The 27,033-nt window shown below is 42.5% G+C and overlaps 1 protein-coding gene across 1 annotated transcript in view; it reads right to left on the reverse strand.

Annotated features, from left to right (window-relative positions):
* The window catches only part of LOC142971216 (ELKS/Rab6-interacting/CAST family member 1-like), a 95,793-nt gene continuing 68,760 nt past the window's right edge, over positions 1-27,033 (reverse strand). Inside the window, exons 19-22 of the mRNA XM_076111875.1 lie at positions 25,894-26,041; positions 20,126-20,233; positions 14,340-14,525; positions 1-2,080 (exon numbers count right to left, since the gene is read on the reverse strand). Coding sequence (XP_075967990.1) covers positions 1,943-2,080; positions 14,340-14,525; positions 20,126-20,233; positions 25,894-26,041 — 580 coding nt within the window. The 3' untranslated portion in view covers positions 1-1,942. The remainder of the gene's footprint in view (positions 2,081-14,339; positions 14,526-20,125; positions 20,234-25,893; positions 26,042-27,033) is intronic.

A 27,033-nucleotide genomic window follows, 5' to 3' on the forward strand; every position in this document is an offset into this window, starting at 1 on the left:
TAAAGATAAATCCATATTTTATTCCATTTTATCATTTTTCAATCCACAACAAAGTCCCGGTGAGTCCCAGTCATCACCGATCCAAAACATGATCAGTATAAAACAGACGACAAAATACTGGATCTACAACACAAGCTCATATCTGATGGAGTTTCATTCCAAAATAAGAAGCATGATCATTGGAACCGTGAGCAATTTCAAACTGCTAACATATGAGAACAGACATGTAATATTATGGAATGAAACTCCTCATTTACACCCATTTGGGCTTTTTTTTAGTACACATCTTAGGTGCAGAAAATGAAAGCGTTATGATGGAGTAGAATCAGATTTGAGCGCAGTGTAAATCTCCATCTTTAGGCTTTGTCTCCACCAGGTATTTCTTTTAAGGGAGCAGCGCTAAACAGTTGCATGTGGCCCAAAGTCACACTTTCAGCACTCTCGACAGTCTTATTAGCACTAAAAAAAAGAACCTGTTAGAGGAGCTTTTGATTGAAGTTGAAACAAATGGAACCTCTAACGCTTGGTGCTGTTAGCGCTGAAGTCATGCTAAGGCTGTCAGCGCTGTGGGAGACATGCAGCAGAGTGTTCGCACTGTAAACTACAAGAAGAAGAAAGTGTTCCCGGTGGACACAGAGCCTCGTGGAGGTGCAATATATACGTTCCCAATAACAGTCTCCTGCTTACAGAACTAATCTGTGGTTACTTGCAAATCACCATTCTTTTTTTTTTTTTTTTACACATTATGCAACATACCAATACATGACAATATTTTCAATCAAACAAGATGTGTTTTAGATATATATTACCAAAAGCAATCATTATTTTATATTCCCTACCTCCCATGAAAGACAAGATGCTTCAATAAGGGAATATTAACTCAGATTTCTCCATGACTCTAAAAGGATTGTCACAGAATGGTAGGTGAGGGATTGTCTGAACACAACCTAATTTCAGCACGGACACCATGACTGGATGCGTTTCTTCGGTTTAAAAAGAAACAGCAAACATCGACACCGGTGTGTTTTAATAAAGGGAGTATTGCGAGATTTATTGTGGTGTGTGTGTGTGCCTTTCATCAATAATGGGGGAAAAAAGACAGACAAAAGTATCACGATCTCCTGACAAAGGCTGTTAATTAAAGTTCTCTCTTTACAATATACACAACTATCTGGAGGTTACTGCTGAAAGTAACAGTTGGGATGTTTCATCAGAAAAAGAAAAAAAAAACCCAACAAGGCATGGAAAAAAAAGAAGAGAAACTAAAAGTTAAAAAGATATAGCAGCAAATGATGTAAAGAATGAAAGGCAGCTGAAATAAACACACTTTTGAATGTGAACCAATCAAATAAGAATGTGGTAACAGCGTGTAAGTCTGGCATCAGAAGGAACCTGGCAAGCTCGACTCACTTTCACCCTTTTTTTTTTTTTCGACAGTTTGAAAATATTTCCCCCCAAATGAAATACATCAAGTCACGTTAACAAGTCTGCCGATTTGCCTGGAAGGACACAAGATGGCCGCTGCAAAGTGTCACAGATGGCGAGAGCAGCGATGCTCCTTCTGTTTCCAAGTAGTTTTGGAAAATACGTGTTCAATGCCTCAAAAAACATTAACAATTTCCAATTAACTTGCATGCCAACAAAGGCCTATGAGCTGAAAAATTAACCATATTTCCCTCAGCTGGCACTGCGTGTTAAAAGTGAGAGAGACTGAAGACACATTGGAAGAGTATTTTTCAGTAATGACGTGTATTTTTCCGAAAATTAGATGAAGAAGAGCAGGTGGAAGTGAAAGTCATTTAATTAGTGTAGCAGGGGATTATGGGCGTTTTCTAGAGACTTCTCATGGTCCTGTGTGTGTGTGTGTGTTCACTTGCCTTCTGAATTTGCGTGCTAATTAATGTGTAGTTTGTGTTTCTGTCAGCGTGTGTGCACTCGTGTGTCAGCAGCTGTCCTCGAGAGCGTTGACCACTTGTTCCAAAATGTCGGGGCATCGTTCGGCGATCTGCTGCAGGACCTGATTGGCGTACTCCTGGAGCTCCGCCCCCTCCCTCTCGCACAGCGCCAACTCCGCCTCCAACTGAGAGAGAGAGAGAAAGACACAGAGAGAAAGGGGAACGATTTTAGATGTTTATTTAAACCAACGTTTCAATACAGCCAACATGGAATATAAAGGAATTGTTTGTCATTTAGGGAAATATGCTTATTTGCTTTCTTGCCGAGGGTTACGATCGATGGAGCAAGAAACTGGCTAGATTAGCTTAGCATAAATACTGGAAAGAGAGAGAAACATCTAGAACAGCTCTGTCTTAAGGTAACAAACTCTGGACATGAAATACAAATAAAAACACTTTTAAATCCAATATCAGTCAAGCACACAAACACAGGCAGACAGACCAACTCTCCTTATAACCCTGTGGATGACAGGGAGCCTGTTTAAGGCGAGACACACACACACACACACACACACACACACACACACACACACACACACACACACACACGCGCGCGTGCATATCAGACTGTAATCTGAAAACACCACAGTGTAGTTCTTTCTGACCATACAGAGTGGAACATTTCTGTGAGAGAGTGCTGATGCTATTTTCTTTGGCTGCGGCCGAGCTGAGACGTCAAACCTAACGGACTTAATGACCAATACATCTGTATCAATAAGAGCAACGCTCAAACAGTCATGTAACACAAGCCCACATTTATGTCGGTGTGTGTGTGTGTGTGTGTGTGTGAGGCCTGGGTCAGATATTGGCAAAATATTGCCTCGTTAAGTCTTAACCTCTTCCCTCTGCTCTCATCTCTCAGCCAGCAAACCTCAGCGGTATCTTTTATTGCAGTGGCTTTATTCATGTGTAAAACTGCTGTAAGTAATAATACTTTTGACGATTAATGAAAATGTGCCCAATAAATCACATATGAATATAGAACCTTATCCATATATTATGTTGTTACATTATCTTTGGAGGCTATGTAACAAGTTCTTTTATTATTTATAAACATATGTGCTATAATCTCCTTGTAGTCCGTACTGTGCTCACATCTGTGTTACTCGCTGTTCGCTGACATGAAGCCTGATAAACAGCCATCAGTCCCGGGAAGTATTTGCAAGTTCTATTTTGGAAAGACAGGAGGCGAGTGAAGACGGAGGAGAACATCGAGGGAGAAGTGGACAGTGAGTGAGGGGAAGAGGAGGTGAAGGAGAGTGTGAAGCTGTGTGAGAGGAGCACCGAGGCTCCACCACTCCGCCCTTCCTCTGTGCACGTCTGTGAGTTTGCACTACTTTACTGTCCCGATCTATAACGCCCAAACATCCTCATGTGTGTTTGCATATAATTCAACTTAATGACTCTGCGTTTTTAGTTGCAATTCCCCAGAAAAACACGGCAGTAAAGATTAGATGGTGAGGCGATTGAGAAGAGATAAATGGTTTAGTGTGTGTGTCTGCTGTCTTCTGCTCTCTGATCTCACGCAGCCTTGACCTACACACCAGAGAGACCAGCATTTATAAATCAAGGTGAAATGGGTCAAACACAGCGCTGATACTGCCATATGCATAAAACAGAGATATTATCGGTTGCAGCACCATCTGCATTATCCATAACTCACAGTTTAAAACTGATCGGTGCAGTTTTAATGAGGGAATCAATAAGGGATGTTGGCGTTTATCTGGATTGCTGCTTGTGTCCTTTCAGTGCTACAGTATTACATAAAACTAGAGAATAACAGTGTGCCACACCATTGTTCACATCAGCATTTGGTGGCACTAGCTTTGTGGTTTTAATGAAAATTCTGTTGTTTTACAACCGAGATATTTATTTCACTTTTTGTTTAAGGTACTGCTGGTTCAGATGATATTTGATCAATAAAGTCAGTGCTGCGATCTCTAAAGATAGCAACACTGTAAGACACAGTTTTAGACACATGAGCAGTAAAACTGTTTTTAGACGTGATACCAGTGTCTTCTTGCGTTCCCTCCTCACAGATTAATTATGTCAACAAGCTTTCAGCTCCGCAAAAGAGAGATTTTTGACATGAAACGCTAGAAAGATTGAATTCGAATATTTTTGGGGGAAAAAGTATCCAAAGCAAAGATTAGAGATAAATTAGAAAAAGTGTAAACAATTTGAATCTTTTTCAATTTTTCAATTATTCATCTTGCGGGCCCATCACATCCATCATGTGTCCAGCGGAAAGGTCCCGACCCCACAGGTTGAGAACCACTGATCTAAGCTCGTTATTTGGTAGTGAAATCAAAGGTGAATATACCTGAAATCTGCACGTGTGCACACTCATGGTGCAGTCAGTGGACCATGAGAAGAAGCAGCTCTGCAAAAAGCTCCTTAAAAGTTTTTTTTTTTAGCTAGTGTGGTTAAACTGAGGACAAGTTTAAAACCTGGCTGACTATTTGCCCTAATGGACTTTATTGCAAAGCTGCGTCGAACAGAGTCTCCACATACTTAAATCACTACAATTAACCTGGTGGGAAAATCTTTTTCCTCTGAAAGTAATCATAATTTAATCCTCCGTCTACACGTTGCAAAGCAATAAACCTCCTCTCTTGCTACATTCACTCCCTCGCTCATTTATGACCTGAAGAAATGAAATGCAAACAACGTTGCGTGATACAGTTTCCAGTTATGAGCTGTACGTTTGGATGTTGTGGCTCCAGCGGATCACGTCTCATGCAATCACAGCGCGTGTGGTCAGAGAGAAATGGAGATGAAATAACGTAAGTGGGCAGCTTGACAGATTCATGACAAGAGTGTGTGTGTGTGTGTGTTTGATTGTTAGTGTTTGTGGTAAGGTATGTGTGTGTGTGTGTTTAGGAGATACATTAGTGTAGGTGTCAGTGGTTTGTGTGTTCGACATGATAGGTGTGCGTGAGTGCATGGCATGACGCTAAAGTGTATGTTGCAAGCTCAAGTTCTGATTTAGTGAGTGACAGAGAGGATTGTGGGAAGCAGAAAGATAGACTGAGGGAAGGGATAAGACGTGTGTGTGTGTGTGTGTGTGACAAAGTGAGAGAGAGAGGGTTTGTTGAAGATGATTTTTACTGCAGCCATTAAAGCTCCATTATCGTGATGGATCATTATCTGCCTTATCAGGGGTCGTAGAGGAAGACACACACACACACACACATAGGCAGAGCCTTGCAAACATGTACATGCACACACAGGTTATCAGCTTTAAAATGAGGATGAGGGTAACGTGTGTGTACGTACACACTGACCCCTTAACACACACTGCAGGGCTTGAACCTCTTTAAAGAGGAATGCTAATGTTTTCTATAGAAACCCTAACACAGCAGAGAGAGATAGAGTCAGAGAGATTACCCGAGAGAGAGAGAGAGAGAGAGAGAGAGAAGGCGACAAACGGGTAGCGGTAGAGAACGAGAGAGTGTACAAATATATGATCTAACTGGAGTGCATCAGCCCATCCTGTTGCAGACACACACTCTGTGGCTAGAGGTCTGTTTTTACCAGGAAACGGTGTCTGTTCACATTATGGCAGTGCCCGTTGAAGAGTAAACTTCACCTTGTTTTGACTGATTTAGGGGAAATTATATTTTATGAATCATGGGTTCCAGTCCCTTGTCTCCATAGATAAGGGCTGCTTAGTGAGGCCCACTGACCCTCTTCCACAAAGAAATGTATCCAAAGGCTGCACAAATAATGTTGTTAATGTTGGACCACAAACGTAGCAATGAGCTCTGAATATTATTATGTATTATGAAAGTTATTGGAAAAATTTGGTCAGGGACCAACAAAATAACTTTCCATCTACAGGCCCAATTTCTACCATGTTTTTTATATTTGCACAACAAAAAAAAAAAAAAGAAGATCGGCTTCATATTTCATCCAATCTTAAACGACTTTGGTATAAAAAAATATTTGGGGACCAATTGTTTAATAGCTTTTAAATCGTCCAAAATGTTTTCCAATAACTTAATGATTGGCTGAACATTAGCAAGTTAAAGAACAAAGTTCAAGAGACAGAGCAGCGCTGCTTGGTGGGTAAGAAAACAGAAACCGAGGTGAAAAGGTGGACCGTTTCTGGAAAAAATGAAAAACCTTTATGAAAGACTCTTACTTAAACAAAACCAGCAGGAAGACATAAGGGAAGGAGAGGATGAGGGACACAGGATAAGTCTCGAGGGCAAAGTTTGACCTAATATTCCTCAGCAATAGCATCAAGTTGCCTGAGTAAAGATACAATCAGGAGGTTTAAAAAGGCTCCAGACTCCTCAACAGCAGCCCTGAGCAGTGCTATAGAAACACCATTATGAATAAGAGCAAAGGGATGAAGTATAATAGGCATATGTTGGCTATTATAATCCCTGTCTCTCTTCCTGTCTCTATTCAAACCATTAGGCTCTTACGAGCTTACACTGTATGCAGTCTGCTTTATAAGTTGGCCGCCCGACCGCACCAAGCCCAAATGCGCCGGAGCCATGTGACCGAATGTGTGTGAACGAGTGTGTGCGTGCTCTGTCGTAGTTCGTTACAGCTGTAGTCCAGGCAGCTCAGCTTAAAATGCAGGCTAACGAGCTGTAGTGGGAATAGAGGTTGAGGACGTGAACCTAAAACTGCTCCTGGAGGACTGAATAATACTGCTGTCCTTTAGCACTAGCGTGTGAGCGTGGGCAGTAGACCATAACGTGGTCATTTCATTTGGTAGCTGATTCAATCAGCCAAAGTGACTGTAGGAACATATTCATATTTTTAAGTTTGGCCTCTGGGAGCAGTTAGTTAGGAGGGGACAGACGATTAAACCACCATCCTGTGCCTTGCTCACGAGCACTTGTAGTAATTGGCAAGGAAGGGAAGTGTAGATCTCCCCACCCGGCCTTTTATTAAAGTCTGGGAGCTTAAATCTATTAGTTGAATTCTCCAACAGTCACTTTAGCACTTATTAATTCCAGCTACGCTACAGCTGGAGGTGGGCTTGTAAGTGTGCTAACTACAGTGGACGCCTTCATAGAGAACAGGAGATTATGGAGCTTATAAAAAAAGACTTAAACCGTAAACTGGCCCTCTAGGAGTAACCACACAAGGCTGGACTTACAACACTAATGGCTGCAGAAATAAACAGCAGAAACAGACTCCAACATTGACTGTGTATAGGCGTAACCCCCCCAGTGGGCCAATCGGAAAAAACAACAACAACTGATACACAGTGTTACGGTAAAAACAGTCTACAGGCCGGACAAAAGGAAGCTTGAGGTGCTTCTAAAAACAGCGGATCTAAAGTTAGATATCAGGAGTATCGGGGTTTATCTTGATCTAAACTAAGCTGCAAAACATGTGGCCAATAATCAAATTCGGAAACATAACTGAGGGAAAGAGATATGAAGTACGCTTACAAAATGTACAGCATGTTCAAACCAAGACCCTTTAGAAGTTGTCTTTGGCGAAAAACAATAAAATCAAATAACTAAAATACCATATTTTAAATAATGTTGAAATTGTTTTACTATCCTATAAAAGAAAAAGCTCGCTATCCCTAAGATTTGCTCATTCATGGTGACCCAAACATAATCGGAGGCAAAACCATAAAGCCACCTGCTAATATATCATTTTAATAACATTTTTTAAATGAATAAAAAAGACTGGAGGCAGAGGAGTGAAGAAACTGGTGTCTTGGCATAATATAGCGATCATAAAACCTGTCAATAATTAATGTTGTTGTGGTTAAGGAAGCCACAGTCTCCAAAATGATCGTTAAACACACATTTACAATTGCGTTAATTTTAAGACGTAAAATAAAATGTCTGTAAAAACAAACAAGATGACCAACTACTCAGTTTACACAACCAGTTTCTAATACACCGTATTCTTTCAATTCCACTGAATAATATTCCCATCCTGTTCAACTATCACCTCAATCCAAACCACAGATCTCATGAGCAGTTCTGAATATTTGGCCACAGAACACAGCGTATGCATGGCATTAGCACATTTTAAAGTGTCTGAACTTCGATCGGTGTTGGTAAAAGTTTCAACGACTGTATAGCTGTCCTTGAAGGAACAACCGAGGGGAGATACGTGAATGGCTGCCATTGTGAAGATTTAACAGCTTTCAGATAGAGACAAGAAAAGGTGTGAGAGTAGAGTGTGAGAGCTTGTTTCTGTGAGTTACCATCACTGGCTTCTCTTTCCATTACAGACAACAGAGGACGGAGAGACAGAAAGGTAGAGGATGGAAGAGCAAGGCAGTGATTGGTGAAGCGGGAGCTGAAAGAGTGCGACAGCGAGTCGGAGAGAAACGGGGGAAGCGGATTGATCAAGAGTGAGTGACAATAGCCGAGGAGGGACGGAGTGGGAGAGCTGAAGAAAGAAAGAATAGAAAAGGAGGAGAGGAAAGAGGACAGGAATCAAGCGGAGGGGGAGGAAAGAGTGATGACCAGAGACAGAGGGAAAGATCAAGGAGGATGGGCAGAAAAAAGACAAATGCATGTAAAAAGAGGTCGACTGGTAAAGCCATTACACCTGGATTCAATAAATCTGCATAAAAACCCACCCAGCAGTCCGTCTTTAATGACCAGCGAAGGCCTGTGTGTGTGTGTGTCGTTGTGAAATGGGCACTGAGGGTCGGACATGTGCGTCTGACTGTCTCTCCTTTTGTCTGAGTTTCCTAATGTGTGTTCACGGTGTGTGTGTGTGTGTGTGTGTGTCTAATGGTCGTCGAGGACCTCAGCGTCGTATTTAGAGAGAAAACAATCATCCTTGGAGCAGGAAACAGACCTGCCTAATGAAAGCCGAGAGACCCCAGACCACATCGCAGCACAAATGGATGCGTCTGACTCTCTGCTCTAGACAACCCCCCCCCGAAACCTCCTCCACCCTCTGTCGTCCCTCCACACCACCCTTACAACTTCATTTGCACACAGACTAAAACACTTTTCCTCTGCAATATGGTGGCTGCTTGAATCAAAACACGGCTACTTGTTCCATCGTGCTGTGAACGGCTCAGGCCCATCCTACATTCTACGACATGGTCAAACCGTCCACCTCAGCCCGTCTACGTCCGCTCTGCTGCTGCCAATGGGCTCTCTACTCCTTCACAACGAAGGGGGCCCAGACTGTTTGATGTCCTGGCTCCTCAATGGTGGAACTAACCCCCTGTGGACATCAGAAACTCTCCACATCCTCTGTCACAGACTGAAAACTCATCGGTTCAGACTGCATCTTGGCCCGTAGAATAAAAAGACTTCACTATCTTCTCTACGTGTAGCACTTGACGTGGCAGCATATTTGCTTATTTTAAAATAAGCATTCATAAGAAAAGTAAAGTCCTCAGTTTTGTGTCCATGGCCCTCCTCAATCAGCAGTCAAGGCTGTTGTTGGTTTTCTTCTGGCGGCGTGACGAATCCGTGAAGGACACGTCATGACTGATGAGACCCAATCAAGCAGCCAAACATGGCTGCATTTCCCCCGCTTCACTATTTAGCTTCTTTTTTTTTCTCCAGCAGTTGGTTTCAGTTAAACATTCTGTTCAAATATCTGCTAATTAGCTCTAAACACAAACAGCTGAGGCTGATCAGTTACAATTCATCTTCTGGGAGAAAAATGTGAGTACCAAATTTCATGGCAATGCATCCAACAGTAGGCATTTCACTTAAAATCACAAACGTCAACCTGATGGTGGCGCTAGAGGAAAAAGTCATTAGGACTGAGAAACCTCTCTTTGTTCTTATAATTTACATGAGTTTATATTTCCAGTAAACCATCACAGGCAGAGACAGAGATTGCAACTCCAGGATTGCGACTATTTTCTGGCAAGCCACACCTACACACACAGACTATCAAAACAATAATAACCTTTTCCTTTATCACCAGGGATGTTGAAGTTACACCCGCACAGAGACACATTCGGCCTATCAGTACAATTGCAATACTGTAGTCTCCCTCTATCTGTGATTGTTAAAATTCCAGCTCCGCCCCCTTCCTGTTTCTGTATCTCCTGTCAATCAAAATGTACCCAATCGGTGACCTTGAAGCTGCGAGGGCTCGTCAGACACACAAACAAAGAAACGCACAGTTCCTTTGTAAGTCTGCCAGTCTGTGGAGGGCATCAGTGTGCCACAGGGCATCAGGCTGCAGAGCTGGAACAACAATGATTGAGTAGGCGAGATTTTAAACCTGAACCTGAACAGCCGCCCATGCCCTGTGAGATGCCCTGTCCTATGAGCATTTGTACAGCAAGCCAGAGAGAAAATATGTCTCTCCTTCTTCTATTTGGAGATCATACTGCAACAACAGTGACATGTGACGTCCGTAAACGTGTGGCGCTTTCCGTCATTACAATGACTTGTAAACTTATAGAGTGTTGTTGTTGTACGTGGACTCAGTTTTCACTGAGGTTTCTCCAGCTTGAGTTGGCTCAGAGACACATGCAGTCATTCCCGGGGAGCAGTCCTTGCTGTAGCAGATAGAGGGTCGCGGGCCGACAATTCATACAGGCTTCATAAGAGCAGCGATATAATGTCCGACTCAGCCAATAACACTTCATATGTTTTTTTTTACGATACCAAACTCACGCAAATGTACATGCGCATGGACTCACAGTCGCAAAAACACACACTTGTGCGCTCATGCATACGATAAAATGTGATAGCTTTTCACGTACATATATGCATATACACACACAAACAGGGGATTTCTTATACCTTCACACTTCAGACGTGGGAGGTAGCCATAGGCCAGAGAGAGAGCGAGAGACTTCCTGTGGCGTGTATGTGGAATACGATGCCAGTTCTCTTCAGTGCTCATTATAGACGTCATTGAGCCATAAAGGTTATTATTATGACTATGGCACAGAAAACAGCTCTTTTAGTAAAACCTCACTTTTGGAGTCAGTGTTACTTTTGTAGTTCAGCTGAGGTTAAAGAGAAACCTGGAAACAAATACAGAAGAACACACGACCGAGCTGGTACCTTTCGCTACCAGCGCCCTACCGGGCTTTAGTTTTGGACAAACCATGCCATGTTAAGACCTGCTGAATTTAATGTGTAATTCCTTCACTGATGTCAGTCCTACCAAATATACGTACAGAAGATACACAAGAAAGGAGTCAGAGATTCAACGTTAAATGACCGTGACCCACTGCTTTGGCAGCTCAGAAGAGCCAAAATGCGGTAAAACGAGACACAAGGCGTCGCTTTCAGAACGTTCTGTTCAAACACTTGCTAATTAGCTCTAAACACAAACAGCTGAGGCTGATCAGTTACAATTCATCCTCTGGGATACAAAAATGTGAGTACCAAATTTCATGACAATGCATCCAATAGTTCACTTAAAATCACAAATGTCAACCTGATGGCGGCGCTAGAGGAAAAGCCATTAGGACTGATCCTCTGAGGAAACAGAGGCCAAAATCAAATGTCTGGATCAAAAATCATGGCAAACAGTCGTTGAGATATTTCAGTCCGATCGACATTGGCATCCCCACAGCAACGCTGCCGAAAACATCACCTCAGGTAAAAGCTTTGCTGTTGTTTCACTACACGTCTCTTTTTTCCTTTTCATGCTTCAACAGTCACAGAAATGTAAATGTTTCAGTGACATTGAAGAGGGCTCGGAGACGACTAAACTGAAAGATGACACGCAATGAATAAACCCCGATCGTCACATTTAAATGGAACAAACAGCACAAATTAAGGAGGGCTTGAAGAATATGTGGCATTGTTTAATAACAGGCTCTGGATTCACTTCACATGATGGATGAAAACAGGCATTTTGTTCAAAATCTGCTGACTGATGCGGTGCTGTGGTTGGTGTGCTGACGTGATATCTTCTATTTCTTTTGCCACAACAACTGGGTGCTTTTGCTTGCATTGTGCATTGTATTGTATCTTCTGTTCTGTTACATCTCATGTGAAACATGTTGAGAACAACTCAAATGTGTCGGTTGATAACTTAACTTAAACTGCATCCTTAAAAACACAGTATCTGGATACAATGTGGGCTAGTAGTGCGATCAGTTCATCTTCTCAGCACCGAAAGCAGGGATTGCACTCTGTAAAGGCCTGAGCTTTTCGCTCTTGAAGCAACCAGTTATCTGTGCTGGGAGGTGCCCAGTTGATAAAGGCTTACTTGTTCTCACCCACCACTCTTTCCTCTAACATGTGAGCCACACTGCTTTGTCGGCCTTGCTCCAGTTTAACAGAACAGAGGAGAGTTACATCAGACACCGTGTTCGTAAAATGTCTGAGCAGACTGTCAGGTACACGAGCCTCCAGTGGTCATTCATGCTAATGCATGTGTGGGCATGGAACTTGTAGGTTTCCATATGAGTGTGTGTGTGTGTGTGTATGTCTCTGTCCATGTGTGTTTTACATGCTATTTTAGTATGATCCTAATGGCTTTACAGAGTGCCAGGCATTTTAACAGAGCCAGGGAGAGGCTTGTAAAACACACACACACTCACCACAAGACAGAGAAGAGAGGCTGGCACACTGGCACATGGCAGTCTGGAGGGAGTCTGTGTGTGCATTAAGAGGGTCAGCCAGGGTGATGGTGACACACGATGAAGGAAAACGAGAAACGCGGGCCCGAATGAAAGGCAGGCAGTGTGTGTCTGCGATTGCGGGTCGGGGTCTAAAGCAGACACATGGCGCCGAGTGGCACTGCCTGGGTACAGGCGGGATTTGACGGAGGGAGGCAGAAAGATTCAAACTGTGATGTCGTTAAGGGAAACATCTCACCCTAGAAAAAAACCCCAGAGAGAATAAAGAACCTTTAGCTCTTACACCTACACTGACACGCAGTAAGTGAGATGGTGAGAGTAAAAGGTAATGGTGATGGAGGCACTTTAGAGGAAAAATAAGGGAAAGAGGAATGGTCTTCCTTAGTGGGAAAGAAAAACACAAAGGCTGAAGCTGAGAGAGTGATGGCAGAAGAGAACGTGATAAAGAGGATAAAAGAAAAGTTGAGTTTTCATCCAAATGTCAAAACCTTCAAGTCCTATAGTTGCTCTGCAAGCATTAAAATGAACTTTGACCAAACAATTCAACGAGCACGCTCTAAAATAACTCTTTTTGTTGGTTTTATATCTAAAGTTTTCATGCCATTCACTGAAATTTCCAAACCTTAACAAGTAGTTGTTAAGGTTGAGCATAGTTTACGTGTTTGTAACATTTTAAAATGTTTTTATAAATGTTAGGTAGGAATGCAATACTGCAGGGTGGTTGGTTGGTCGTCTGAAAGCATTCAATCTTGTTAGATAAGCTTTCACAGCAGCCTGCCCACATGATTAGTTTTAATCCAGAGTAAGTTTTTCTTTAAAAAAAGTGGATCAGCGGCCTCCAGACCACAGATTACTGTGTGCATTTAGGCAGATGATGAGAAATACGTACAGTAATTGTCTCTCTGTGAAAGTCCCCCACACCATTTCTCTGTGCCTTTAATGTACACGGTGATCAAATGATCTCTTAATTCAGTGAATTCAAAGTTTATTTAAAGTGACACCAAAACCATTCCGTGCCCTATTTGAAGCACTCAGACAAACAGAGACATTTCCCGGCATTAAGACATACAATAGGGCTTTCATGAGGACTGTAGGAAACTGGTCCTGCTGTACCCCAACCACACACTCTGTCACACTGCTCTGTGAGTATGTGTGTGTGTGTGTCTAGAGTTACCGGTCTTCAATGTATACCACATGTAGCGACCGTGTATCGCCTGATATGTTCTCAATATGGAGGAAAAAAGACGAGCGAAAGAGAGAGAGAGAGAGAGACATGGGGAAGCCATCCACGAAATTTTTAAACTTAATAATACACCGCTTCAAGGCGAAGCGGTCGACTTTCCCTTAGCCTCACCTTTCTGTATCCTCGCTTCCCTTTTTCCTCGCTCTCCTCCCACTCGTAGATGACAACTCGTTTGACGGTTAAATAGTAAATAAGCGCCTCTCTCCACTCCTTGCTCCTTGTATGAACCAACCTTCCCTCCTGCTGCCAAAAGCTCGAAGCAGAGTTTACTCCCTGTAAAATAAAACGTCTGAAACTGTATTTGTTCCGCAGCCAGGAGCTTGTCGTCAGGTGACCCGCTGGAGTAAATCTTTTCAATAATGTCAAAGGCAGCGCCAAAAACCTGCCAAACCGACCAGTGTGTGCCCTACTCCTACACACACACACACACAGCCACATGGCGAGAACAATGACACAAACCCACACAAGTCATCACATCACACACACACACGTTGATTTTAGGATTTATTAAATTGTGAGTGACAAAATGTCCTCACTTTATTCCATTTGCAATATTTCCCCCTCATGTTTCAGAAGTACACACGGAGACAGAAGACGCACAACAAAACGGTCTCACCTGTTCCTGTGTCATGCTGTGCACCTGCGTATGCCAGGAGGCGGAGTCAGAGCGGTGATAGGCGGGGGGCGGGGCGGAGTCCTGCAGTATGACCGGGTCTCGCTCCTGACACAGTGAGGTCAGGTGGCTGATGTACAGCTTCAGTTTACTGCGATTCTGATTGAGATCCAGGAGAGGAGAGAGAATCTGGAGGAGGAAGGAGGTGACCGGGGACAAAAATGAGAGGGGTTCATTTTATTGTACACAAAATGTAACAACAGAGAAGGTCAATACTGCCTATGATAACTGTTTAAACGAATTTACCAGACTAGAAACACATAGAAAGTCTTACAAGAGATGGAACGACGTGCTGAGAGGAGTAAATGCTGTACGTCATTATTTTATTCTTAAATAATCATTCATTATAATGCACAAACAATGTCACTTGCTCACTTATTCACTACTCCCTACAGTCAGATATATAAATAACACGGTGAACTGTAAATGCGTTATATCTGACATAAGGAGTGATATATACGTCACTGCAGTACGTGTCTTTCCAGCACCTAGCTGTCTGTAAAGCTAATGGAGACTAAACATTAGAGTTGGGCTAATTCAAGCATATTGGACAAGACGGGATGAAAACAGATATGGAAATGGAGAGATGACAGAGGATAGGATGTCTTAAAAAAAGTCACAAAAAGTCAAAAAGAAGCCTGAATACTGGGAGAAGTAGTGCTCAGTCTGATTACTCTCGAACCCCTGATGAAGGCACATAGAGAATTGATCCAGACTACAATCCAGCTTTGAATCTGATTCCCACGTTTAACAGTGAAATGTGTCTCACAGTGGCCATAACTGATGTCTGTGTGTGTGTGTGTGTGTGTGTGTGTGGGAATGAGGGTCAGACGAGCTGAACAGAGACACATACACACACACAGATAAGACACACAGACACACGGTTCTCCTTGGGGAATTGAAGGATTTAAGTGCAGAGAAGGCATGTTAAGAGGGCTGTCAGTCTGTATGCGTGTGTCGGTAAAGGATATTCAGTCCCAGCGGGGTCTGTCCACACCCTGTGATCCATGCTCATCATCACTCATCAGCACACACACACACACAATCACAAGCTTCACGGCAGCATCCATTCACTCTCTATCTGTTCTCCATCTCGCGTTCAACATCGTTCTCTCTTTACTATTCACTGCCGATGCAAGACGTGCAAATGTGTCATCTGTTTTGACACGACTTTTATTCTTCATGCATTTAATTAAGACAGAGTGCAGAGTCGTCCGTCAAAAACACATGTTTGCACCGACTCTCTGCGTCATGGTTTTCAGTCAGTAAGAGTTATGTCATGTACAGGTTTGTGCTGCACTGAATGACTGTGCAAGGAATATTAAACTGCACGTACCCAGAGGAACCATACTGACGCTGCCTGGCCCTTCAGCTCACTGCTCACTCATTTGAACTAAACCAAGCATGGGTTGAACTGACACCTTGTCGTACATTGTTGCTTACATGCTGTATGTACTGAAGCCAATAAAGTGACCCGTATGCTCTTATTTCTAACATGTTATATTTTAAAATGACTGATGCAATAAAAACTAAATCAAGAAATGTATCTATCCCGGGCACACGGCTTTGACATGTCTTCTACATCTGAAAGCCAGCCTCAGCTGTCAAAACAGTGAAAAAAAACCCTGCAGATTGATCATGTCTGAATATAACACTACATATATATATATCCAGCATTCATTATTCAGTAACTTCATGCATTTGAGCATTCTGGCAAACAAATGAAAGAACTAGACGTGGGTGTTTTTTTGTGAGGGAAAAAAATAAATAAAAAATGGTACCGCACGCTCTTCCCCAGCAGCATTGCTGCGACAATGAAAGCTGACAGTAAATCAAAGTAACTGTCACTTTTGATTCTGAGTCCTTATTTACTGCAAACACAACACACACATTAGGTGTGTTTTGTTGTGTGTTTTCTTTGCCCATCTCCCTTGGCGTGTTCATAAGTAGCCACAAAAGCACACCCAGGGCACATACCCACACAGTACATGCACAGACAGACACATTGCAACACAGAAAAAAACACACACACACACACACACTCACTCATACAGGGTCGTTATCAAAGTTGTAAATAGCTCTAGTTACAGTATTTTCCAGTGAGGACCTGCCAGTAGGTTACAGTCCATTACCAAATACATTACTGAACGTTTCCCTCCGGAGGAGAGAGGGAAACGGAAAGAGAAGCAAGGAGAAAATGATAGAGTTAAAGGCTGCGGGGATCCAACACATTCTGCATTTCACAACACCTCTGTTGCCGTATGTTATGATGTATGCTGACAGCAGGAAAGCAACAAGGACATTATTGCTGCGAGACTGTCGTGTTATATGCCAATATGGGAACACGTCTCTTAAAAGCTGGCTTTTATGCTTTGAAAACATACTCAACATATGTGCAACAGCTGTTCTCTCACACTTTCTAATCCAGACTATTCTGTCAGAAGGCTTGAAAAAAAAAAAAAAACGAAAAAGAAACTGACCACACTTTCCAGACCTGCAGCAAAGCTCTGTGGATCAAATGCAAGGCAAATGAGAAACAGACAGAAAGAATGGAAGGAATGATGCGATATAAGGAAGACATTTGGAGAAAAATAACACGAGTGTTTTCTTTTCCTCTTCCAAGAAATATGTAACAGATGACTAACAGAAACTAATATTTAAAAATAAGCCTGAATTTACACCAGTAATAATACTGACTTCTGAAAGTCTTTGCAGGGCTTTAAGCCTTTGGATTTACTGATTTTATTAAGTTGTACAGTATATATGTGCCTACATGTTTTTATTGTATTACACGATGGTCAACGTATGCAGTGTGCGTGTGTGTTTAATGAGTCCACAGAGTTCCAACGTCTTACTGTTCTATGACACAATCCCAGAGGAGCCATCGTTTTATACGCCGCTGTGTGTGTCAGAGTGCGTGTGTGTTTGTGCGTCTTTATTAGCCTCCCATGCCTGCCTACCAGACTCTTATTGAGCAATGAAACAACTCCAAAGCTGACTGGTCACCTTTTTTAAAAAACCTTCCATGGCCACGTTATATGATGATATATATCATATCATATCATATCATAACTAATAACCCAATTTTGTCTCTTTAATCACAAAATGCTCCTCCAGTTTTCTGACTATATTTGGTCGAGTAAGTTATGAATAACTAAATACACAAATAATTAAACTAACATCAGCAGTAATGTCAGGTCAAAAGCAAATGTTTTTGTTCCCGTCAGTGTAGCTCTAATAAAAAAAAGAATTAATACAGATCAACTTTGTGAGATCCTGTTTGATATAACAAGTCAGAGCTTTGCGCTGTTAATCATGAACTCGTTTTTTAAACATTGAAAAACCTCACAAACTAGAACACTGTACTCCTTTTATAGAAGAACATTTTTCACCTCCTCCTTGTCTTTTTTCACTGGTGCATCTAATGCCACTGACGACCATATAAAATGCAATATACCATGAAAAGTTCCTCTACAATCCTGGGTGTGTGTGTTCAGAGTGCTCTCCTGTGTTTCAGCTGTTTCTGAAGCATTTCATTCTCCAACTGTCGAACAGAATTCCCTCATTGAAAGAGACACAATCACACACTGTTCTGATGTAATGCGCTATGGCGAATTACCCGCCTGACACACCGAGGAGAAGTGTGTCTGTACTGTAAATGTGAATACTCATGAAGAAAAAGAGACTGGCATGGCCTGCCTCTCTCAGCAGGGAGGTGCTACCGCTAATTAATAACCAGGGTCAAACTTAAGATCCGCTGTTGAACTTTTGGGCTTTTTAGCATGCCAATGGGAAATCCCACTGGTGGAACTGAGCTGCCACTAAAACCAGCATGTGCTGCTCATATGTGGTGTTGCCTCCACAGTCCTGTCAGTAGATTAAACTCTTTTAATCTTGTGACGAAACTTAAAAAGAGACTTTCAGCATCACATCATTTCAAAACGATTTCTAATTGACGTTAGATTTTCAGATCGTCCAAGATTTGCATTCGAAAATGAAGCATTATGTGTTTTACAACGAACTCATACGTCCTGGGTTCCTGTGACAGTGGAAACAGCATTGACAGATTCAGCAGTGCCTATGTCCATCCATCATAAGTTCAACACATCCAAGGGACAGGGATTTTATGTGGACAACTCTTTGTTAAGTCTGTAACGCTCCCCAGTATAGGCAGGGTAAACTATAACACACTTGTCTCAGCTGAAACATCACCGCCCGACATGGGGCTCGAACCTCATTAACACTCTACCGACACGGGCAGCCAGGCTGCAAGCAATGGGAGTAAAGGCTCAGAGTTCCAGGCCCAGTTAACTACCATTGGGCGGAGAACACTCAGAAGGGTGGAGGGTTGGATTTCTGGGTCCACTACCCTCACATCCCACACCCAAGGTTTACACATACAGAAGACTATAGTAGGCCATGCATCCTCATGTAATGCAATATAGTACGTGCTGTGTGTATGACCAACAGCAACTGTTGTGGGTTCATGTGACAGTGGACGCTGCGCGTTGATATACTTCAGCCTGTCTGTGTCCATCCATTATAAGTCCGACAGAAAGTAATGGATGAGTGTGCAGAGCAAAACACCTTCACCAAACGTAGGACTCGAACCCGCAACCCTGAGATTGGCATGTTGTATTATTCAAGAAAATCGTAGAAACATTAAGATTTGCCTTAAAAAAAAGCAACAAGTGAATTGTTTTTGTCTGAAGAATGACTTCATTCTAAATAAGATGTGTTCAGACTGATTTGAGTGTTTTCAGTTCTTGCTCGACTTGAAGGTTGTCGTGCATGTGCGATTAATGACCTCTGGGCCTAAGAACACTAGAAAGCCCCATTGTGTAATCTAAAAATAGTACCGGGCAGTCTCAAGGGAAACATTCCCTTTTCATCCCGAGAAAATCATCAAAGGGATGAATGTACTGTGGGTGGAAAGAAGGGACGATGAAACACACACACACCCACACACACACAATAGAGCTGGATAGAATTAAAGCAAATCAAGATTGTGGAAGAAATGATCATCAGACAAAGAAGATGACTTGAAATCAGAAGATGAGATGAGATATTGAACAGATGAAGCACATAATTCAAGAGTTGATTTGTAAGCATTCCTCTTTAGGTAATGAGCGTTAAAAAACAAAGGTGAGTAAATCAAATACGGTCACTCACACGAGAGATCAAGAAATTACTAAATTTAACCCAAATCACTAGAGAGAAGGAAAGTCAGCAGAATCAGCTCACAGATGAAACAAAAGAAAAGCAAAGATGGAAGACGAATGATGAGCACATCCAAATGTGATCTGATCCAGATAAAGAAGACGCTCACCCAACTGTACAAAATGGCGGACCGAGAGAGAGAAAGAAGGCATGTGGCTCGCTAGGCCCAAATACCCTCCTCATCGTCCTATTGGTTAGTTTGGTCCGACCGCAGCGTGAGTTTGGAGAAAGCAGGAAGTTAGTTGGTGAAGCAGAAAATTTGAGTAAAACATAGTAAGCGCAGGAAAAAAAACGTGTTAGCCAGTAATAGTTGAAACAAATTAAGTAAGTTCATGTGACTGTTACACCCGGTTCAAATACATGAAAGTGTGTCTTGCTGTCTTTCACTTGAAAATACAGAAATTGTATTTTAGAGCATGCTTTCATCCATATCAGAGTGATGATAGTCAATGGTTTGGGGGGGCTGGGACCATATTTGGAGGTCTCACTGCTCTGGGCAGAGATCTTACCTGGTCTGGGGAGGGCTTGTGATTGTTGGGCAGCTCTGAGTTTGGAGTGGAGACCTTCAGGTGGTCGTCCTCATAGTTGTCCGCCATCAGCTTCATCCGGTTTTGAGTCTACAGAGAGAGAAAGAGCAATTAGATCACAAACAGACACACAAAGACCTGTACATCACTTCATGTGCTGTACACACACACTTACAGGAGCACTTTGAAGGACAAACTAACATCAACATACAGTGAGTAGACTTTTGTCTTTTCTATTTCCTCCCTTTTTCTTTCATCCGTCACTCTCATCTCTCCCATCTTGGCTCTTCCTTCATCTCGTCGCTCTTCTCCCTGATGCACTTTATTCTCTTCTCCTTTCCTATCCTCTCTCTTCCTCTCCTACTGCTCCATCTGTTTCACATGTTAGACTTATACTTTAAGTTTTACAGTGGCCTGGAAAGAGCAAGGGAGTGAGAGAACGTTAGGGAGGGAGTCAGTCTAAATCTGTCAGTATTGTACAATCTAAATCCCCTTAGCCTCTCGCTGAGCCCTGCAAGGAACAGGGGCTTAAGCAGACCAGACTGAGGTTTTGTGTGTGTGTGTGTGTGTGTGTGTGTAAGAGACAAAACGTGAAAGGGAATGTGAATTCCAACTTTCATAATATGTGTTTGTTTGAAAGCTAAATGAAACACTGTATTTTGCAGGATGGTGTGTGAGCATGAGATAGTGGTGCTAAAAACGTGTTTCAAGTTGCGTGTATGTGGGGGCTATATTAAGTGTGTGTGTGTGTCTATGAACATAATTCAAGTTGAAGAGAGCCTCCCCTGGCGTACACACGGACATTATTCATTTCCTCGTTTTCTAAAGACGGATTTAAAATAACACATATATTTAAAACAAACAGGGAGAGTAAACAGTTCATCTTGAAACCATGTAAGTACAGGACCTGGAGTCACCGCTGCACTTGTAAATATACACAAATACACACACACACAAACACACACGAACAGCTGTAGAGCGATTATTATTTGTCTCTGTCTATCACTTCCTCTCCTCACCACGTTCAGAAGCATGTAAACCACAAATGATCTTTTGTTAACAACACAAGAAAGAACACAAGACAAAGAAAGAAAGTATTGCACAGTATTGAACCCCAAATTGTAACTGGGGCTCACGAGTTACATCTAACTAGACATCGAGGATCGCCTTGATCGGATTTGAACCCATGTCTCCATTTGGAGACCAGTAGTCTCTTTGCTGAGGAAGCAGTCATTTTAGCTATTTATCAATGTCGGCTTTAAAACCACTGCAGCTATTTCAGTATTGTCATTGATGGCGGTTGTTGTATTTTAAGAAGTCATAACAGGAAAACTAAACAATGGAAGTCCTATGGTCTGATCCTAAAGGCCTGATTCCACCAGCATTTCAAATTGTAATATTCTGCCCGATTAGATTGCAATGCAATACTTGTTAGCTACGCACGCACGCACACGCACACACACACACACACACACACACACACACACACACACACACACACACACACACACACACACACACACACACTTTCCTTGCTGGCCTTTCTTTACATCTTCCCCTTTTCTCTAATTGTCAGGAATGCTGACCTCAGCGCACTTGCTGTGCCAACTTTCTTTTTCTCACTTTATCTAATCATCACACCATTATTTCTCTCCTCCTCCTCTCATTGTTCCCTTCTTCTTCTCCCCTCCATCTATCCTTCCTGCGGCTCTGCTGTAACCCGCTGACAACGGACAGAATGAGAAACAAATGAGCATGGATCGAAGCAAGTGGAGGGCGCTGAGTCATGCTTAGAATAAAATGATTTCATTGTGATAAGACTCCGGGGAATATTAGATCAGATTATTGTTTCGTCTTTCCCTCCAGTGGTGAAAGAGAACCTCGTTGATATCTGTGCAATTATCAATAATGAAAAGTTGCTGAGTCATGGCTGGACAAGAACTATTTCATCACGATACAAAATTAGATTAGTTTTTTTTCTCGTCTCTCTGTCAAGAAGATAAAGCTGTTGATAAGTGGAAAATTACAAATAACAATGGAAAGTGTCTGTTGAGCACTGAGGGAATTATTTCATCCTCATAAATCTCTATGGAGTAATAAACTAGATTAGAACCACATTTGTGTGTAAAGAGAGAGACACATGAATACAATCCCCATCACTCACTCACTGTTGAACTGGTAATTAATTGAGACTTCTGTCCTGAATAGCAGAAATATCCCTTTTCAACTACAGTTTCTTCGAGATTAAAGCCACATTCACAGGCATCTGTTCACAGGAACTTGGAAACTACCAAACAGTGATATGAAGAGCCAAAGTCTTAAAAATGTCCAGAAGCCACACAGGTACAGAACAATGTCCAAGGCCACGGCCACACATACACCACCTATAAATGTTAACCACATGTGTCTCTTGCAAGGGCAGATTGTGGTGTACTCCACACCTTCCCCGTCTTCTTCTTCCATTTCGTAAAGTATTACAATCACTTCTCTTCTCTTTGCTTTCACACACTATTTTCCACAACTTATCTCTCTCTTACTCCCTCTCTCTCTCTCTCTCTCTCTCTCTCTCTCTCTCTCTCGTGGTTTCAGTCTCTGTCTCTCCACCAAACTGCTGAAGAAAAATAAAAATGAAAATAAAAGGGAAGAGGAGGAAGGAGACTGTGAGAAAGAAGAAGAGTGAAGAGAGCTGAGGTCACCTTGATCTACAGCCTTCTTGCTTACACTGCAGCTGGGGGTCAAAGGGCAGATCACAGGAGACGCTTTCAGGGACAACCGTATATTCTTGAACACACACAGGTGTGTTTTATGTCTGAAGTGTAAGTGCTGCACATCTACAGATGCTTCTCCCTCTTGCATCCCTCCATTTATCGGTCAAGTTTAAATATATGTTGCTGTCTTTGCTATGTCATTAGCAAACTTCACATTAACGCAATACTGAATTTAGACGCTGAAGTTTCTCTTCCTATAAAGTCTGATGAAAATAAAAACCAATATTTAGTACATATTTGATCATAAAGCACCCCTACATTACATGCATTCGGTTGATTCAAATGTAGCCTTCTGTTCTCTTTAATACCTGCCATGAATTAAATATTATAATTTCATCACTCGGGCTGATTTTACACTTTGATCTGATCCTCTGAATATAATTCAGACCAGACGTAAGATGTCAGGGGGCATTTCAGCACAAGCAAAGCGTCCATCCAGTCACAAAGCATCGACTGGCGAGTGATGGCTGTAAAAAACTACTCCAGAGGAACGTTTCCAAAAATGGCGGTGTGGTTCGTCCATCACACAGGTATGAGTAATGACATTTTATTACTTTACAAACCTAAAAATACTGCTTTCTGTCTTCACCTGCCAAACATCACCTGATGGCTACCAGAGTTTACAGATCACTTTCATCACTCATTTATACTTACATATCATTTAAAACCACAACTCTGTCCATCTGTCAGTCGGGTTATCAGTGGCAAAGTGTGTGCATATGTCACTCTGAAGGACCGGGCCAAAAATACTACACTAGCATCAGCTCACTTGATGGTTACACAGCAAACACACACATACACACACACACACACACACACACACACATACGGGAATACTGAGGAAGTCTCGGCTGTGATCCATCATCGAGGGACTGAAAAAGATGATACCACAGAGTGAAAGAGAAAGAGAGAGAGAGAGAGAGAGAAACCAAAGAGGGGAGTGAAACCACTCACACCTCTACACACACACACATTGCAGGAGACAGTAGAGTCTCTGTGTTGTGAACAACCACATTCGAGACCCTGAGGTGTCATAAAAGACTTCAAATAAGACGGAGAAAGACGACGGGATGAGGGAGGAAGAGAGAGGAGAGTGATGCACGTTATAATGACTTCATTTGACACAGCCACTCTCAAAGACCTCATGCTCACCCGCTCTATGACACACACACCTGCACATGATTCTCTCCATTGTGCGTCTATCATATTGAGTACGTTGGAACTCATTCTATCCAATAAGTGGGTTTTTGGCAATATTCAATAACTGGAAATCTTTTGCAACAGAAGTATTGCTACATTTTATCTATATGAGAGGCTTTAAGGATGAAAACTCCATTAGTTTCTTTTGAACGGCAGTTTAGTTTCCCAGCTTGTGAATCAAGGGAAATAAAAGTGAGCACAAGGCTGTTCCACCTCGGTTTGGTTGTGATATGTTAAGCTCCAGCATTTAGCCTGTGTGGTTGGTGCGATGTGCAATGTGAAACTGTTGGTCCCATGTATGCAGAAACATACATTTGTGTAGTAGGGTCAAAGAATATTCTAAATTTGAATACATATGCAAATAGTAAAAACAACCCCAATATTCGAGTATTAAAATTAATATTACAGTTCGAGAAAAAAAGCACGTGTCTGCCTCACGTGCACTAAATGCACCACATGAGGGGAGTCATAATGTCTCCTTCATTCATTGAAAATTAAATGTAACGTTAGGTCCAGCGAAACGAGGAATAACTCAACAACCGCAATGAAGGCAGAGAACTCGACCGCTAGAGAGTGACACCGTGTCCTAACACTCGTCATCACGTCACGATATGTAAACAAACCGCGTACGTATCAGCTGTGTGCTCGAGATCAGAGCTTAGTAGTAGTACTTGCTGTCTTCCGACGTTTGTGCTTTTTAACAGCTGCCAGCTTATTTAGGTTTTCGTAGTGAAACTTGAAGGTATTGAGTAGATTACTCCTCATTTCAACTTCCCAAGCAATGAATATTCAAACGACATGTTTGTCCAATTTTGACAGGCCTAGTATGTAGCCGAGTGCGTTAGTGGTTCAACTCACCATCCCATAAGCTCATGTCATAGCAGCTATGGTTACGGTTATGTGATGAACAGTAATCGGTGTACATGTGCAGCCAGCAGGATTGAGGTTAAGCACTGGAGCTCTGACTTTGACCTTATTATATATCAAATTATTCATTAATGTTGATCTTGGAAAACCATCTGCTGTTACACTCTAAGATATCCTGAATTTGAGCATCAAATAAATGCCTCAGGGGGGAATCAAGTAAGGAACAAAAACAAGGAGAAACAGATATGGACAGAAAGTGAGAAGACACACGTACAGATGGGAGACCAGTGCAGAAGAAATCCCCCAAACTCCCAGTCAGCTCATCCACTAAGGGGTTGGTTAATTCACTAGACCCACGAGAACCTTTACTGTGTGTGGGTGTGTCTCTTGAGTGTGTGAATAGACCTCTGTGTGGAACCACAGAGGCATTTGGTCATGTTTATATCCTTGTTTTTGGCCTGGGTCAGTGTACATATCGGTATGTGTGTTTGCTTTGTGAAGGTGTATCCATGCCACCAAAGTGACGTGTTAGGCTGTGTGTGTTAGTGTGTGTGTATCTGACGATAGAACATTTAAATAAATACAAATTTAATATTAAAGTGTTGTCACTGGAGATTTGTAGAACATTTGAACTGTGTGTGTGTTTGTGTGCGGTGAGTGTGGGAGGGGTAGTTTAATCCTAAATTTACCCGTGGTGGTCGGAGGACTGTGGTCACATCTGGACTCGGTTTCTCTCTGCCTCTCTTGTTTTCTTTGCTCCCCTCGTCATTGCCACCTCACCTGTGCTCCCTTTTTTCCCTCTCGACACTTCCTCTCCATCTCTGCTCCTCTCCTTTTAAATAACTGACCGAAAACCTTTCCAGGTGTCCACTTGGGTGTCAAAGTAATCGCGTAAGTCTGTGCACATAATCCTACCTGCTGTTTGAGCTGATGAACCAGACCATCCTTCTCCCTCTTCAGAGACGCCACCTCATCCTGGGTTTTCTTCTTCTTGGATGAGGAAAGCTCCAGCAGGGCGATGTTGGCGTCTTTCTCACTTATAGCTGCCAGCAGGGCCTCTTGCCTGTACAGAGAACAATCATACATTTTGTTAGCATCTGCATGGCTGGATACTGATCTGCGTGTACTTAAATGTCTATGGTGAACCCTTCGCGTGTCAACAAGTGGAGGAAAGCATTCTTAAATGGGGAGCCATTTTGTGATTTAGGAGGATACAATTGGTGTATTTTTGCAACAATATGGGGCTTCCTGGTGGTCAAGTATGATGCATACCATGCAATCAAGATGTTTCCAGTTTGTTTTTAGTGAGGACCTTTATGGCATGTTCACTCTTCCTCCCCAGTTCCTCTTCATACCATCTACCACAACAATGTGTTTCACCACCTTTAACTTAATCTAACTCTATGAATTCACGCTCACTCTCTGTTTGTGTACAGGTATTACGCTCTAGTCAGTGTCTATCTTTCCAGCCTCTCTTGTCTCTCTCTATCTCTTCCCCCCCCGCCTGGATAGTCGGGCTGACTGATAGACAGCATTCCATGTGGTTCAGGAAGCAACAAGCCGCATCCCATCCATCCCATCAGCCACAGATCTGGCCAAGCCGCATCCGAGGACACACGACGCTCAGAATTCTTGGAATTCTGTCCGTTTCCGGAGAGATTCTAAATCACAACACTTTACATTTACATTTTTTACAATCCAATCCTTATATCGCTCACGTTCCCTCTTTACTCGGCACACAATTACCCCGTTTCTCACCCTCTCACGCACAAACACACACATAAAGATACAGATACCGCGGTGCAGTGAGGAATGCAGCGATGAGAGTGTCTAAATGAAAACAGATTACATGTTTGGACTGCGTGAAGACCCACAGATACTTTGGTCAACCTCACTGACCACACTGTCAGAGCACACGTGTCCCATCATGCATCTGGACTGCAGCAATCCTGTCGGGAGCAGGGGTTGAGGGAATCGAGACTGGGGTTGGTAGAGTGATCCCCTCAGCCAATCAGGTCACTGTCAGCAGCTCAAAGATTTTCCAGATTTGTGAAT

Source organism: Anarhichas minor, unplaced genomic scaffold (assembly GCF_050575085.1).
Source record: "Anarhichas minor isolate MPS153535 unplaced genomic scaffold, ASM5057508v1 ptg000045l, whole genome shotgun sequence".
NCBI classification, from domain to species: Eukaryota; Metazoa; Chordata; class Actinopteri; order Perciformes; family Anarhichadidae; genus Anarhichas; species Anarhichas minor.